The sequence below is a fragment of the Anguilla rostrata genome, chromosome 17 (genome assembly GCF_018555375.3).
Source record: "Anguilla rostrata isolate EN2019 chromosome 17, ASM1855537v3, whole genome shotgun sequence".
In the NCBI taxonomy this organism is placed as follows: domain Eukaryota; kingdom Metazoa; phylum Chordata; class Actinopteri; order Anguilliformes; family Anguillidae; genus Anguilla; species Anguilla rostrata.
In genome coordinates, this window is record NC_057949.1 from 4994197 (window position 1) to 5011942 (window position 17746).

General features: G+C 47.5%; 1 protein-coding gene across 2 annotated transcripts in view; it reads left to right on the plus strand.

Moving 5' to 3' along the window:
* The window catches only part of xpo6 (exportin 6), a 37804-nt gene extending 24444 nt beyond the window's left edge, over positions 1-13360 (plus strand). For both annotated transcript variants that reach the window (XM_064314162.1, XM_064314163.1), the window contains 10 exons: positions 973-1117; positions 1841-1987; positions 4092-4269; positions 5226-5381; positions 7319-7433; positions 7870-8041; positions 8312-8473; positions 9277-9375; positions 10845-11075; positions 11740-13360. In XM_064314162.1, coding sequence (XP_064170232.1) covers positions 973-1117; positions 1841-1987; positions 4092-4269; positions 5226-5381; positions 7319-7433; positions 7870-8041; positions 8312-8473; positions 9277-9375; positions 10845-11075; positions 11740-11841 — 1507 coding nt within the window. In that variant the 3' untranslated portion in view covers positions 11842-13360. The remainder of the gene's footprint in view (positions 1-972; positions 1118-1840; positions 1988-4091; positions 4270-5225; positions 5382-7318; positions 7434-7869; positions 8042-8311; positions 8474-9276; positions 9376-10844; positions 11076-11739) is intronic.
* Positions 13361-17746: the final 4386 nt, after the last annotated feature.

The window sequence follows — 17746 nt, forward strand, 5'->3', positions numbered from 1 at the left end:
AGGGGCCTTCCCGACGCTGCGTTTCTCAGCACGCCGTCACGCCGTCAACGCAGACTGAAGACTCATCTCTTCAGGCTGCACCTCTCCCCACCCCTCCCTAGCCTATAGTTCAGCTCACTGTACCTAGCTAGGATAATTTGATTATGTTAGTGTATCTGGCAGGATTGTTTTTGTATGATTAGGTGTGATTCCAGTGCTAGTTTGTACTTGGTAGGATTCTTGCTTGCTGAACAAGCTTACTCTACAGGGTTGGAGTCCTGATCAATGTGGTCACTTCTGGCACAACGATCCTTACTTCACTCTAGTGTTTCTTTTGCGCCTCTACATCATGAAACCTATGCACTTGTTGTACGTCGCTCTGGATAAGAGCGTCTGCTAAATGCCTATAATGTAATGTAATGTAATGTTCTAGCACATTCCAGGCGGAAACGCAAGCCACGCCACTCTGGCTGCTGTTATGTGTGCAGGGATGATGCGATCTATGGGGCGCACGCAGCAGTAACTGTAAATTGTGAAATCAACTTGGCCTTGTAAAAAAAAAAAAATGTGTGAGACTCAGAGCAAAGTCGCTCTGTTAAATGTGTCACATTGCTCACAAAGCCAGCGAACAAACTTCAGGAAGTCTGTGCCTTTTCATGATGCACAGATGCGATTGGTGGATCTTTAAATATTCAGTAGTCCCTTTATTGCAGCACAGAGAATTAAAAGTAGTTTACATATTTACACAGGTTGAAAAAAATCTTTTCACACAAGAAAGATGTGTAACCTTCAGGAAAAAAAATGATGCTGCCACAAAATCATCAATAAATTCGTGTTTCGGATGTAAAATATCAGCAGGTTGACTAAGACGGCAGACAGGTGGGCGGGTCCCTAGCTGTGTGTTTGTGTGTGAAACGCGACAGACAGACAGATGGACAGAAAGACAGACCGACAGACAGACACATCCCTAGCCATGTGTTTGTGTGTCTCCAGGCACGCTCAGTCCCTGGCTGCCCTGCAGGCCTACTCCCATTGGCTGGCGCAGTTCTACAGCGAGGTGCAGCGGCAGAACCAGGCGCGCTTCATCAACCTCATCACCTCTGCCATGGACGCCACCGCCCCCCTCATCAGTGCCAAGGTACGTACGTCCCAACCCCCCCTCCACCCCCCCTCATCAGTGCCAAGGTACGTACGTCCTCAACCCCCCTCCACCCCCTCATCAGTGCCAAGGTACGTACGTCCTAAAACCCCCTCCACCCCCTCATCAGTGCCAAGGTACGTACGTCCCAACCCACCCTCCACCCCCTCATTAGTGCCAAGGTACGTACGTACTAAAACCCCTCCACCCCCTCATCAGTGCCAAGGTACGTACGTCCCAACCCCCCTCCAGCCCCCTCATCAGTGCCAAGGTACGTACGTTAATGTTCAGTATTCGTTGACTATGAAGTATCTTATCTGAATATGGTAAATGGACTGCATTTATATAGCGCTTTTATCCAAAGCGCTGTACAATTGATGCCTCTCATTCGCCAGAGCAGTTAGGGGTTAGGGGTTAAGTGTCTTGCTCAAGGACACTTCAACATGCCCAGGGCGGGGTTTGAACCGGCAACCCTCCGACTGCCAGACAATCGGTCTTACCTCCTGAGCTATGTCGTCCCATGTTGAATAAAAAAATTGCTTCCCCAATGAGGCCAAAGTGCTGCATATGTCAGCTGGGATTTCAAACAATTTATTGGCTTTGCATCAATTATTTCCTGCATGTTCTAGGGTGATTAGGTGATTGCCGTCACCCATGTTCAGTGACACTATCCTGTCACCCTGCCATAATTTACCCCCATCTCTGCTCCCCCCATCCTTCCAGGTGCCGGAGAAGCTGCTGCTGTCGGCGTGCCACCTAATGGTGTCCATCGCCACCACGGTGCGGCCCGTCTTCCTGGTGACCGTCCCGGCTGTGCAGAACATCTTCAACCTGGTCACAGACAGCCTGGCTCGCAGGCTCCCCCCAGAGGTCAGAGCCTGCAACTGCCGGCCACATCCTCTCCCCACCTTCAGTGTTATGACGTGACAAACCCCACACTGCTGCACTGCAGCAGAGAAACCATAGGCCCATACTGGGCTTTTTCCAGATGTAGTGTAATATCTTATACGTTGTGTATTTTCCCAAATTTAGTGTAATATCTCATACGTAGTGTAATTTCCCAAGTGTAGTGTAATATCCCATATGTAGTGTAATTTCCCAAGTGCAGTGTAATATCCCTAATGTTGTGTATTATTTCATACGTAGTGTGATGTCCTAAATGTAGTGTAATATTCCATACGCAGTGTAATTTCTAATTTCCCAAATTTCGTTTAGCATCCCATGCATAGTATAATGTCATTACTATAATGTTGTGTTATGCCATTTCCCATTTGTAGTTTCTTGGCCAATTTTACATGTATTTGTGTATGCCCCTGTGCCCCCTGTGTATGCTGTGTGTTTAACTCCTGACTCAGGGACTTATAACAGGCCAGGCCTGTGGTAGCTGTACAGGTATACAGGTGTATGTGTGTATATATGACAAACACCCGGGCATGTTCTAGCTGTACAGGTACACAGGTGTATGTGTGTGTATATACCAGACAGCCCAGGCCTGTGCTAGCTGTACAGGTATACAGGTATATGTGAGTGTTTCTGTCTGGGCCTGTGCGAGCTGTACAGGTATACAGGTGTATGTGAGTATTGCTGTCTGGGCCTGTGAGAGCTGTACAGGTATACAGGTGTATGTGAGTGTTGCTGTCTGGGCCTGTGCGTGCTGTACAGGTATACAGGTGTATGTGAGTGTTGCTGTCTGGGCCTGTGCTAGCTGTACAGGTATACAGGTGTATGTGAGTGTTGCTGTCTGGGCCTGTGTAGCTGTACAGGTATACAGGTGTATGTGAGTGTTGCTGTCTGGGCCTGTGCGAGCTGTACAGGTATACAGGTGTATGTGAGTATTGCTGTCTGGGCCTGTGCGTGCTGTACAGGTATACAGGTATATGTGAGTGTTGCTGTCTGGGCCTGTGTAGCTGTGCTAGCTGTACAGGTATACAGGTGTGTGTGAGTATTGCTGTCGGCCTGTGCTAGCTGTACAGGTATACAGGTGTATGCGAGTGTTGCTGTCTGGGCCTGTGTAGCTGTGCTAGCTGTACAGGTATACAGGTGTATGTGAGTATTGCTGTCTGGGCCTGTGCTAGCTGTACAGGTATACAGGTGTGTGTGAGTATTGCTGTCGGCCTGTGCTAGCTGTACAGGTATACAGGTGTATGTGAGTGTTGCTGTCTGGGCCTGTGCTAGCTGTACAGGTATACAGGTGTATGTGAGTGTTGCTGTCTGGGCCTGTGTAGCTGTGCTAGCTGTACAGGTATACAGGTGTATGTGAGTTGCTGTTTGGGCCTCTGCTAGCTGTACAGGTATACAGGTGTATGTGAGTGTTGCTGTCTGGGCCTGTGTAGCTGTGCTAGCTGTACAGGTATACAGGTGTATGTGAGTGTTGCTGTCTGGGCCTGTGCGAGCTGTACAGGTATACAGGTGTATGTGAGTGTTGCTGTCTGGGGCTGTGCGAGCTGTACAGGTATACAGGTGTATGTGAGTGTTGCTGTCTGGGCCTGTGCTAGCTGTACAGGTATACAGGTATATGTGAGTATTGCTGTCTGGGCCTGTGCTAGCTCTACAGGTATACAGGTGTATGTGAGTATTGCTGTCTGGGCCTGTGCTAGCTGTACAGGTATACAGGTGTATGTGAGTGTTGCTGTCTGGGCCTGTGTAGCTGTGCTAGCTGTACAGGTATACAGGTGTATGTGATTGTTGCTGTCTGGGCCTGTGCTAGCTGTACAGGTATACAGGTGTATGTGAGTGTTGCTGTCTGGGCCTGTGCTAGCTGTACAGGTATACAGGTGTATGTGAGTATTGCTGTCTGGGCCTGTGTAGCTGTGCTAGCTGTACAGGTATACAGGTATACAGGTGTATGTGAGTGTTGCTGTCTGGGCTTGTGCTAGCTGTACAGGTATACAGGTGTATGTGAGTGTTGCTGTCTGGGCCTGTGCGAGCTGTACAGGTATACAGGTGTATGTGAGTGTTGCCGTTTCCCCTGCAGGCCCAGGTGCTGGTGTGCCGCTCTCTGTCCAACATGCTGCTGCTGCCGTGGCCCAACCTGCCGGAGGGCGAGCAGCAGTGGCCCACGCGCTCCAGCAGCCACGCCAGCCTGCTGGCCGCGCTCACGCGCCAGTACCGCCTGCTGCGCGGCAACCAGCGCCGCATGGGCCTGGACGACAGTGAGTACCCCCCCCCCCCTGCAGCGCCGCATGGGCCTGGACGACAGTGAGTACCCCCCCCCAAATACTCCCCCCCCCTGCAGCGCCGCATGGGCCTGGACGACAGTGAGTACCCCCCCCCCCCCCCGCAGCGCCGCATGGGTCTGGACGACAGTGAGTCGTCCCCCCCCCCCCCTGCAGCGCTGCATGGGCCTGGACGACAGTGAGCCCCCCCCTTCCCTTGCAGGATGAAAGCTGTAAATCTTTAGGAGGTTGGAGGCTGTCTGGAACCCAACCTGCCGAACGTGTCCTTTAACGATCCTGCCCTGGTGAATTATTATCACATTTTTCCGAAACCTTCGGTTTGGTGGACGTGGCGAAACGTTTCCAAGATCAGGGATTCATTTTGCGTAGGTCTGTTGCCATGGGTTCCTCACAAGTGTCCCCTGAGGGATCCGAACATGGTAATCAGTCAGCGAGTGAATAGCCATGGAAAAACGTTTTCAGACAAGATCCTCAGGGTTTTCAAGAGATCCGCAGGGTTTTTAAGAGATCCTCAAAGTTTTTAAGAGATCCTCAGGGATTTAAAGAGATCCTCAGGGTTTTCAGGGTCTGCCGTTCTATATTTTCACCTCATTTGGGCTGCCAATTCAGACCCCAGAAACCAGGTGAAGTGCGTTAACTGTATAGTTCAGTTCCTTTAAAGGATTAGTTGCGTGCTGAATAATTATGAAATCAGCAGATCCTGCAACTCTGCTGGACCAGGTTGAGGACCCCTGATTTTGACTGTGTGTGTGTGTGTGAGTGCATGTGCATGCGTGTGCGTGTGTGCGTGCGTGCATGTGTGTGCGTGCATGTGCACATGCGTGTGTGTGCGTGCGTGTGTGCGCGTGCGTGCATGCGTGCGTATGAGTGCATGCGTGCATGCATGCGACCCATCGCCTCACCCTCCTGTTCCCCTCTCCTCTGCGTGGCAGTGAAAGTGGAGCTGCACCAGACGTTGCGTGTGCTCAGAGACATCGTGGACAGCATCTCTGGGGAGGCCACCAAGTCCCGGCAGATCTGCTACCAGTCCCTGCAGGAGTCTGTGCAGGTCTCTCTCACACTCTTCCCCATTTTCATCCACCAGCCAGGTATGGACCCTGCACACACATACACATGCATGCACGCACGCATGCACATGCAAACACATGCACATGCACACATACACACTCATGCTCGCATGCACATGTAAACACATACACTTGCATGCATTCACATGCAAACACATACACACACACACATCGGCACATGCTAACACACACATGCAGCACACACACACATGCCAGCCACATCTACACACCATGAAAAGACGGCACATACTCATACACATGCACGACAGCGACTCCAACGGCATCCTCACAAACACACATTCCATACACATACAAACTCACATTTACACATGCACACAACCGCTCCCACACACAGGCACCTTCTCATTTACACAAGCACACATGTGCACACTTTAATGGTTGACTGAGGGGAAAAATTAACTTTGAGTTAACCTTTACCCCCCGAGTACTTCTTTGACTGCGGTATTTGTCCTTTGTCCTTTTGAGAAATAATGTAGGGATGATGTAAGTCTTGGTGCTTCACAGGTTTTTACATCAACTAGTATGCAGGGCAAATGTTATTGCATGGAAACATACAAAAACACGGTTGGGGAACATATTATTACAAGCAAGCTTTGTGTGATAGACATTAACCCTACATTCATAAACTAGAACGTGCATTGATGGTGCTGTTGCAGTGTCTGTGATGCGTTGGTGGTGATGCACCAACAGTGATGCATTGGTGGTGATGTACCAGTACTGATGCAGTGTCTGTGATGCGTTGGTGGTGATGCACTAGCAGCGATGCAGTGTCTGTGATGCGTTGGTGGTGATGCACTAGCAGCGATGCAGTGTCTGTGATGCGTAGGTGGTGATGCAGCAGCAGTGATGCAGTGTCTGTGATGCGTAGGTGGTGATACACCCGCAGCGATGCAGTGTCTGTGATGCGTTGGTGGTGATGCACCAGCAGTGATGCAGTGTCTGTGATGCGTAGGTGGTGATACACCCTCAGCGATGCAGTGTCTGTGATGCATTGGTGGCGATGCACCAGCAGTGATGCAGTGACTGTGATGCATTGGTGGCGATGCACCAGCAGTGATGCAGTGTCTGTGATGCGTAGGTGGTGATACACCCGCAGTGATGCAGTGTCTGTGATGCACCAGCAGTGATGCAGTGACTGTGATGCATTGGTGGCGATGCACCAGCAGTGATGCAGTGTCTGTGATGCGTAGGTGGTGATACACCCGCAGTGATGCAGTGTCTGTGATGCACCAGCAGTGATGCAGTGTCTCTGATGCTTAGGTGGTGATGCACCAGCAGTGATGCAGTGTCTGTGATACATTGGTGGTGATGCAGTGACTGTGATGCATTGGTGGTGATTCACCAGCAGTGATGCAGTGTCTGTGATGCATTGGTGGTGATGCACCAGTACTGATGCAGTGTCTGTGATGCATTGGTGGTGATTCACCAGCAGTGATGCAGTGTCTGTGATGCGTTGGTGGTGATGCACCAGCAGTGATGCAGTGTCTGTGATGCATTGGTGGTGATGCACCAGCAGTGATGCAGTGTCTGTGATGCATTGGTGGTGATGTACCAGTACTGATGCAGTGTCTGTGATGCGCTGGTGGTGATGCACCAGCAGTGATGCAGTGTCTGTGATGCGTTGGTGGTGATGTACCAGTACTGATGCAGTGTCTGTGATGCGTTGGTGGTGATGTACCAGTACTGATGTAGTGTCTGTGATGCGTTGGTGGTGATGCACCAGTACTGATGCAGTGTCTGTGATGCATTGGTGGTGATGTACCAGTACTGATGCAGTGTCTGTGATGCGTTGGTGGTGATGCACCAGCAGTGATGCAGTGTCTGTGATGCACCAGCAGAGATGCAGTGTCTGTGATGCGTTGGTGGTGATGCACCATGGGCGCTCTTGAACGTTCACTGCAGCTGAAGCAGGAAATGTTGTTTCCTTTCTCTCCCAGACGTGACGGACGAGATGCTGAGCTTCTTTCTCACGCTGTTCCAAGGCCTCAGGGTGCAGATGGGAGTGCCCTTCACCGAGCAGATTATCCAGACCTTCCTCAACATGTTCACCAGGTACAGTACCATAGCATCATGCTTTTCACATAGTGTCCGTTTATTCAGCTGGATATATGCTGAAGCATTTCAGGATCAGAGTGTGACCTCAAAGCCTACTGTAGGTACACTACTTTATGGTGTGTGATACTGTGTAGACTTCCCACTGTAGGTACAGTACTTTATGGTGTGTGATACTGTGTAGACTGCCTGCTGTAGGTACAGTACTTTACAGTGTGTGAAAGGGTGCAGACTTCCCACAGTAGGTACAGTACTTTATGGTGTGTGAAAAAGTGCAGACTGCCCGCTGTAGGTACAGTACTTTACGGTTTGTGAAAGGGTGCAGACTGCCCGCTGTAGGTACAGTTCTTTACTGTGTGTGATACTGTGTAGACTGCCCACTGGTTCAGTATTTTACGGTGTGTGAGACTGATGAGCCGGTGTGCGTGTGCCGCAGGGAGCAGCTGGCTGCCAGCATCCAGCAGGAGGGCAGCGCGGGCTGCCGGGTGGTGGAGAAGTTCCTCAAGATCCTGCAGGTGGTGGTGCAGGAGCCCGGCCAGGCCTTCAAACCCTTCCTGCCCAGCATCATCTCCCTCTGCATGGAGCAGGTCTACCCCATTGTAGCCGAGGTGAGCGTTAGCCGCTAGCCGCAGGAAGCTGGTTTTCTGAGGAGCTGATTGGTCGAAGGCGGTGGAATTTGGCGCTGTCCTAGGGAAAATACTACTGGTCGTTCTCAGTTCATGGGTTGGTATTCCGTTCCATTCTGGTGTTCTGGAACTTCCTGAATTGGCTCCACACACTGAGGGCCTGTGCTTGTACAGAGTCCTGTGGCCTGATTAACCCCCCCCGCCCCCCCCTCAGTGCGTGACGCGCGTCTGTGCTCGTTTCCGTGCCGACAGCGCTCCTCCCCTGACGTGAAGGCGGAGATGTTCGAGCTGCTCTACCAGATCCTGCACCACAACTGGAGGTACTTCTTCAAGACGTCGGTGCTGGCCAGCGTGCAGAGGGGCGTGTCCGAGGAGCCCATGGAGAACGAGGCCCAGTTCATCGCAGCCATGCAGGTCAGAGCACGCCGTCTCCTTTACTTCTGCAAGGAGGGGCTGGCTTTATATTTCATATTTATGTATAGTTCATATTTATTTATGTGTATTCTTGTTTTGCGGCTTTTATTCCTGATCTCTACCTTTCTGTGATGCATTGATCTACCTAAAGATCAATGGCATATGGTTGTATGGTTTTTTTTCTTTCCTCGACCGCTATTCCACTGCACAGCAACCTTCACCTCCACAGGGGGCAGTGTAGTGCAGTGGGTAGGGGCCCGGGCTCGTAATTGTAGGTTGTAGGTTCAATTCCTTTGGTTTAAAATGGGTCGTATGTAAAGAATATAAGCAACATAAGATGCTTCTGTTAAATGTCTAAAATGTACAGTTAGATGGTTTAGTAATAAAAAAATGTATTTTAGTGTATTGATATCTATTCCAGATAGTACATGAAGGAGTGTGTACATGCATGTGACATGGGGCGACATAGCTCAGGAGGTAAGACCGATTGTCTGGCAGTCGGAGGGTTGCCGGTTCAAACCCCGCCCTGGGCGTGTCGAAGTGTCCTTGAGCAAGACACCTAACCCCTAACTGCTCTGGCAAATGAGAGGCATCAATTGTAAAGCGCTTTGGATAAAAGCGCTATGTAAATGCAGTCCATTTACCATTTACCATGATAGGTTCTATACCCAAAGGCCCTGGCTCTCAGTATTACATACTCTGTCAAACCCAGATCAGGGGGCCTAAACTCTATGATTGAGAAGGCCAGGCGTCAGTGACTGCTTTGCTCTTCGTGGCTGATCCCCGGCTGTTCTGTCTCTCAGGCGTTTGGCCAGTCCTTCCTGCAGCCGGACATCCACATATTCAAGCAGAACCTCTCCTATCTGGAGTCCCTCAACAGCAAGCACAAGCTCTACCACAAGGTGAGTGACGGACGGACGGGGGGGGCTCAGTGGGGCACACATTAAAACGCTGCCGCACAGACGCTGCTCCTGAGTGTCAGTTAGGGGCCGATCCAGCCGTTAAGTTCCTCTATTAGAGAATTCAGTGTCTTTTTAGCTGCGACCGCAGCTCTGTCTGTCGGTCGGTCAGTTGGTTGGTCGGTTGGTCCACAAAAAGTGTCCCACCCCGTAGCGGCCACAGTTTTCGCCCCAGGAGGCTGAAATTTGGCCTGGACGTTGGTCATGCACGAAGGTAGAGCTGAGGTAATTTTCAAGGCCTATTGACCAAGAGGGGGTGTGGCAATGGGCATGGCCTATCATGGCCTATCACAAAAAGGCGCATAGCTCCCGAATGGATTCACAGATTTGCACAAGATTTTGTGGAAAGGTTGGTCATGAGCCAAAGAAGAGGTCATGTGTTTGTGTGAGGGTGTGTGCGTGGATGCATGCACACATGGATGCATGCGCGTGTGCGGTCGCAGCTATTGCGGATTCGCGCTTGTTTCGATTCCGGTGTGCGTGTAAGAAGGACTCGACGGAGTGTCCTTTTCCCCCTGTGGCAGCTACATGCAGGTTCCTTTCCTGCTCCCTGTGGCAGTTACAGCGGCTTGTGTGTACGATTCCAGTGTAATGCGTGTGAGAGAGGACTCCCGTGCGCAGGTGCTTCCTTTCCAAGCGTCCGTGGCAGCTACATGCAGGTACCTTTCCTGCTCCCTGTGGCAGTTTTAAGGGTGAGTGCAGTGCAGCGCAGCCTCGTAGCGCAGATTAACGTGGAGAGAGGCTCTCACGTGACTTCAGGAATGCTTCTGTTTCTCAAGAGCGATCAGCGTCAGCTCTCCGGGATTGGCCGGTTCTTTCAGACGGTACTCTGTGTGGGAATCGGTCTAGGAAGAATGGCATTGTGAGTGGACGTGTTTAAACTTGGGCTTTCAAACTGCCGTGGGAACTCACCGTGTATACTGGATTCTGTCACAGGCATGCTCTTGAATCGTTAAGGTTGAAAATGTGCTTCAAAAACTTCTTAACATATTTTTAGCTTAAACTTGTTTCAGCACAATGCATGTTTGGCTCCTTGACGTTTTGCTTCGTCTTTGAACTCGATATTTTTTCACAAATGGTTCAGTGTCCAGGTCTCCACATTAAATTACGACTCCACTGATGTCTATAACACGAGTAAAAATGGCTAAATGATTTGCCATGTCGCACATTGCAGATTACAGAAAAGGAAAGCATTAATTAATCAAATTAATAGTCCTGAGATGTTCGTATAGGGTGTTCACTCTTTACAGCATGCTTAGCTATTTCTGACGCAATGTGGCTTCACGAGAGTAAGCTTGTGAGACCTTTGCCACAGCTGAGCGGGTGCCGGTTAGAGCGCGTGTAGTGCATCTTGGATTGAGGGTCTTTGCTGACTGGCTCCGCCCCCTCCCCCCCCCCTCCCTGCCCTGCAGAAGATGTTCCGCACCACCATGCTGCTGCACTTCATCAACGTGCTGCTGCAGGTGCTGGTGCACCGGAGCCACGACCTGCTGCAGGACGAGATCGCGCTGGCCGTCTACAACATGGCCTCCGTCGACTTCGAGGGCTTCTACTCCGCCTTCATGCCCGAGTTCCTGAACGGGTGCCAGGGCGTGGACGCCAGCCAGCGCACCGTGCTGGGCCGAAACTTCAAGATGGAGCGGGTGAGGCCCCCCCCCCCCGACACTGGCCTCCCTCAGTACATTCACTTTCTTTAGATCAGGGGTCTCAAACTCCGGACCGCAGCCTCTTCTGGATTTTGTGATTTCCTTTCAATCAGCAGCCAATTAAGGCCTTGGAACCGAGGTGCCCAGACTCTTTAGCCAATCAGTGGCTTCAATGAAGCACTTAAGTGAAGGAACACTAGTCTGGTCTGCTTGGTATTAATGTGTTAACATCAGCCTGCCCAGGGACGACAGATGGAAATTAGCGATCTAGCTAAATCTGGCACATTTACATCGCATAATAGTGATGTTAATCAAGGTGTATTGTCCCTGTCAAATAAATAAATAAATAAAATAAAAATAGATAAAAACCAGAAGACACAGCGGCCCTCCTGGATTTGAGTTTGAGAACCCTGCTTTAGATCTTTGTGTGGTGATGTAACCCGTAGTTCAGACCTACCTTCATTCCTAAATGTGTAGGTCTCACAGAGGTTCAGCCGTACTAAAAACCAGAAATGCCGCATTCCCTCCAGCAGTCTGACACTCAGCCCTTCACACAGTGCCATTTGAGGACCCCTGGCTCGAGGGCTCGTCTGTATTTGTTTGACGTGACGAACAGCGTGAGCGGTCGCTGATGCCGTCGTGCTCTGTGCTTTTCCTGTAGGACCTGCCCTCCTTCACGCAGAGCGTGCACAGGCTGGTGAACGACCTGCGCTACTACCGGCTGTGCAACGGCAGCCTGCCCCCGGGGACCGTCAAGCTATAGCGCACCCTGCGCCGACCCGCCAACCGCCGTCGCCGCCGCCGCCGCGAACGCCACTCCCACGTGCCATGGACACTGTCCCGGCCCCCCGCCCGCCCGCCTGTCGCCGCGCACCCCGATCCCCCACAGGCCCTGCCTGGCTGCTCTCACTCCCCTCGGCGAGGGGGGGGGGGAATCGGAGACGGAAGTCTCCGGAAGGACCCGCACCTTAACGTCCGCGGATTTCAGTGGATCTCGCCCCAGTCTCCCATTTCACCCTTTTCTTTTTTTTTTCTTCTCTCGGAAAACGCGGGCTCTCCCTGGCGAGAGCGTTGTTCGCCAATAATCGCAAGGCCAAAGCAGGACCTGCACCTCTCCAAAGGCTCCTGCGGGGAGGGGGAGGGGAACCTGGGGCTCAGCACTTTCGTGACTAATGAGTTTGGTTATGACGTTCGGTTTTTAATGATGTCCGCTTGTTTTTGTTTCTTTTTGACTCTGCCTTCACGTCTTCGACTCCAAAGGAGGCTGACTTTCAAACTCAGTTGGGTTTTGTTTCTTTGATATCATTCCATTTAGATACAGAAGGCCGCCATGCTTAATCAAAGTGCTTTGGATATACAAACTTCTTTCGTAAAAAAAAAAAAAAAAAAAAGCAACAAAAAAATTTACTTTGTTAGGCCATTGTTTTTAATTTTATTGCCATTGAGGTTTGTATTATGATTGTTATTTTGGACTGTTGTGGTTTTAATTTGAATGTTTCTCTCTTAATCTGTTATGTTTGTACAGTTCTTTTTTCTTACATTAAGGAGATTTATTAAAAGCTTAATACTTTTGTTTTAAATGTGGAAAAACTTGAACTGGAGCCCTGATTCTTTTATTAAGGAAAGATTAAAGGGAAATTCAGGGGGAAATATAAAGGCATAGCCAGCCATTCAACCAAACGCCAGAGAGGATTTGCCATGCAACCAATCGCCAGGGACGGTTTGCCATTCAGCCAATCGCCAGAGAGGGTTTGCCATGCAACCAATCACCAGAAAGTGTTTGTTCAAGCAACCAATCGCCAGAGAGTGTTTGCCGTGCAACCAATCGCTAGAGAGGGTTTGCCATGCAACCACTCGCCAGAGAGGGTTTGCCTAGCAACCAGTCGCCAGAGAGGGTTTGCCTAGCAACCAGTCGCCAGCGAGGGTTTGCCATGCAACCAATCACCAGTGAGGGTTTGCCATGCAACCAATCGCTAGAGAGGGTTTGCCATGCAACCAGTCACCAGAGAGGGTTTGCCAAGCAACCAAAACGTTAAAGGTGGCAGTTGTGGAACAAATTCAGAGTGTTAGACACAAAGTCCTTATGTTGTTAGTTTTCTATTTTAAAAGCTCCTTTGGAGTGTGAAATTTCTGTTGTGAAATTTGGAGATGTACACACAAGTGCTCTCTGAACATGGATGGGGATGAATTTCATTTCTGTATTGTCAGAGTTTTGTTCCAGATGCTTTGAGATGACACAGTTTTTATGTGAAATAATCATGGAAATAAATACTATAAACCGATATATCGAAAAGCAGAGAGTTTAATGTGAGGTTGTGTGTATGTGTGTGTGCACATGCATGCATTTGAGTGTTTGTGAGAGAGCACACAAGTCTGCTTTTATTAAGCTTGCATTTGAGTGTTTGTGAGAGAGCACACAAGTCTGCTTTTATTAAGCTTGAAGAGATTAAGTTTCTTAAGTTTTTCCTCATAACTTTTATCATTCATACAAGGAATCAATTTGGTTGCCCTTCTTTGAACCTTTTCCAGAGCCTCTATCTTTTTTTTTTTCTGTACGGTCCCCAATACAATACTCTTAAGTGTGGTCAAACAAGGGTATATAAGTATAACTTAGATTTATACTTTTGGCTATATATCCCAGAATCCTGTTTATATTTTATTATTGTTGTAGCACTATCCCTAGAGTACCTGAAAGGTTTTGATCAACTATTACGCCCAAGTCTTCTTGAAATTGAGCACATTCCAATTTTGTTCCTTCCATAAAGTAGTCCTGTCTTAATTTTTTTTTCCTGTACAATGTACAGCTTTACATTCAGCAGATTTCAAGCTTTTAGAATAAGAAACAGATTTAACGAATGTACTTTCAAAGTCCCTGTCAAGTTTGTTAATGTGAATAAGGAAGGGCATTGGTCCCAACACCGATTCTTGTGGGACTCTATTCCCATAGTACTCTGCTCAGATAAGATACCTCCTATTGCCTTTTGTGTTCTACAACATAGCCAGTTCCAAACCAGCTCTGAAAATACCTCATGTAATTCCTACAGTCTTCATTTTGACAATAAGTCATGTGGTACCTTTTTGGAAATGTAAGTATATAATATCATGAGCCTTGCTTCAATCTTGGTACCCACCTCAATCAGATTCCATCAAGCAAATTCCTACACTTTGCCAACAACTAGGATCAAGTTCCCGCTGGTCAGCCTCGCTACAACAGGCTGTTCAAAGGCCACTTCTTGTCCTCTGTTGAAGAGCTTCAGAGAAATCAGGATGGATGAGATGCTCTGTGTTGAAGAGCAAATTATCCCAAAGGGAAAAGGCAACTCAAACAGTGCATTCCCAAAAAACCGAAACGCTGGATGAGAACCTCTGGATGAGAACCTCTCGGTCCGAAGGCGTCTTTGCCTCCTCCGAGTTCGCCAAAGATTATAATCTAAGGTATCGTGACAAAACTTCTTTATTTTCAGGCTGTTGTAGTCCACCTGTTTTTGGACCAGGTTCATCCTTTCCTCAAAAACAGACCCGTCACACATCTTTTGGAGGTCTTCTGAATGGCTATCAATTGAAATCTTGATGTAGGGGAATTTTGTTGTATAAGATTTGACTAACAACATTAAGTCTGTAGAACACTGATTTAAGATTTCATGCCATTTTCGACATCTTCTCAACTAGTGGTTCTTTGTGAATGTGCAGACCTCTTGGGATTCCCCTTGCCATGTGATATTCACTGAGTTCTTGCATGCCATCCAAATTCTCCTTCAATCTTTTTAAGGGGCTGGAGTCTTCTGCTGAGGACATCTAGAGTCACTTAAGGAAAAACATAATCCAGCACCGCAGCTGGGGAGCAGAATCTTTTCTTTGGTAACAAATGAAAAAGTTTTTGCTTTCGCCTCTGTTATTTCTCTCCTTGTTTTGGAGAAAGTCATCCTTATCGGGCAGCAGTGAAAACAAGAAGATTCCAAAAAACTTCCCAAATCGGCGCAATCAAGGCATCGCGGTGTGCATCGCAAAAACGAGATGCAGCCCTGGTTAGACTCTAAAGCTCACAGCATGACTTGTGTAGCAGTCAAATGCCAGAGACTGATTTAGTGTAGGCCTACTCGACAACCGTATAATACTGGAAAAGTGTCACACTGGCGCAAATCCCTTAATGTATGTGGCAAACTTTACTGAATATGTTGTTTGTCATAGTGTCCCACTTTCATACCTCCACAGGCATGCTCAGCACATGTATAAAACCTTTGGGGTTTTACACACAAAATTGGAGCAGTTAAGTAGAACATTACATGTAAATAAAACAGGCGTGTAATTAATGGTGGAGGGTTGATTCCATTAGCTCGACAGCTTTGACAAGTGTGGAGTAGAGACTCCATCACAGAGCTCAGCAAAGAAGGCCGTTTGTGCCATAAGTGCTATTAACCAAGGCGCTCATTTACCAGTAAGTCCTGCTTTTCTGCATTACTCTCATTGGATCCGTGTTTTTGCTGCCAGTTTGCAAGTCCGTCATGGTCTTAGTTTTTTTTTTGACTCAAATGCATTTTAATTTGTCATATTTTAGTCATGTCTTCATTCATTTTAGTCAGGACAAAAATGACTAAATCGTATTATGTTAGTTGACAAAAAAGAACCAAGTATTGTTGTCACATTTTGTCCTAACTTCATTTTTGCCATTTCATCTCCTGCCTCCAGGAAATGCCATGATTATAAAATACTTTGTAACTTAGAGAGTTGTGAATTGTGATTGTGACAAGGCACCAGTTGTGACAGTGCATGTCACCTTCACAAATGAACTCCGCTCAACTACATATGTACATACAGCAATGTCAAGCTGCAGAGTAAATTTCACTGTCACAAAGCAGCTTTACTTTTTTGAAGACGAGATGAGAAAAAATAACATAAAACATGAATTGGGTATTACAATTTTGAAAATATGAAAAAGGCATACATTTTGGCAATGCACAAACCAGTGCTACTGAAAGTTAAACATTCATGGCAAAATAGAATGTGAAGGCATTAAAATCCATCCAGCTAAAAGAATTAATACTGATTGCAATGAAATTATTCAGTTTTCATACCCATTCTATGTTTTCATTAGTTTTTCCCCTTAATGGCTTCCTCTAAACAAAACTAAAAATCTAATCTTTCTCAAATTTGCCCTCTCTTGTTAATGTCTATAAAACGTCAGTGAACCTGGCCCCCAGTGTCCTTTTTTTAAAATTAATTTACAAGAACGCGTTCCTTCCAAGATGAACCCTGGCTCCATTACGTTTTCCTCGATTAAGGTCACCTGTGGCGCTGAATACCCTCTCCGCAAAAGCTTGTGAGGTTGAGGTTGCCAGTAAATCCAGGGCGAATGGGTTCTGTGTTGGGAAATCATCCTTTCATGCTGTTGCACAAGGCCCTTAATCATTATAAAATTCCAATGAAACATTCCTTACACCACTGGAGAGCCCATACAAACCAGAATGATCTGCCTCCAAAAAAGCATGTTGGATTTTGAGCTTGATCGATGTATGCCTACCCACACTTTCTGTTTCCATGTTTATTTCTCAAACGGATTGTTCAAGACAGCTAATGGCATTTAATCTAGAAAGGGACATCTCTACATGTAAAACCGATGGTAGGTTAGCATATTTATTCCATATTTAGTCGCAGATTTTGACAGTGGAATGACGTGCTACAATTGCACAAAAAATCCTCTTGTTTATTTTGCTATTCAGTGAGCAGCGTCATTTACCATTGTATTGGCAGACTTTTGGGCTATTGCTGGCTTTATCTTGCTGTTATGACGTAATACAAAATTTTGGTGGTGAAAGAATATTTTTATGAACTCCCAGATAGCTATTGTCCAGTGTGCATCATGCTTGGGGGGTAAAGATGAGACTGCAGAGAGGGGGTGCTTGTTAAATGGACAACTTGCGTGACAGTGGTGGCCCTTAGAAACTCTGCATTTGGCATAGTTGTTGTGTATCGTCTACTAATAAATCTAGAGCACAGTTTGTTGTTTCCACTCATAGTGTGGTTGCAGGAGCACTGAATGTCTAAGTTGAGCAATCTCAGGTAGCTGCCGTCCTGGCCACTAGGCGACCTGCATGAAGGGGTTAACATTATTAAGCAATGGAAACTCATTCTTATTTGACTAGGGGGACAGCTCCCTATATTGAAGCAATTTGCAACAGACTGTAGCACATTCTGCAGTCAAAATGTACTTCAGACTCATGGCATGACTACTGTCCCCAGTATTGGATAACATAGCATTGGCCTTCACACAGGTTAATGACCCAGTGCTGTCTGTTGCCTGTCCGAAGGGGAGGATCAATCAATGTGTGGTGATAGCTACAATCACGAGACTTTCCTTGCATCAAGGTATTCCTGTGTAATTACTGATGAATGATTCCTTACTGATCTATAGATTAGTGCAATCTAATATCCATCCAGCGAGCTGTAATTACTTTGTATCATTTATTTATAGTGCCCTCCAAAAGTAAGGTATTGGTAGAATTAAATTTGTTATTTTTTATATATACAGTACTATATATTTTGTTTTGCCATTTTGATTTAAGATCAAAATTTGAATATGACACACAAGTACAGACAATCAGAATTTATTTCATGTTATTTGCATGCATATATGGTTTACCATCTTACAGAAGTAGTTATTTTTGTGTTGA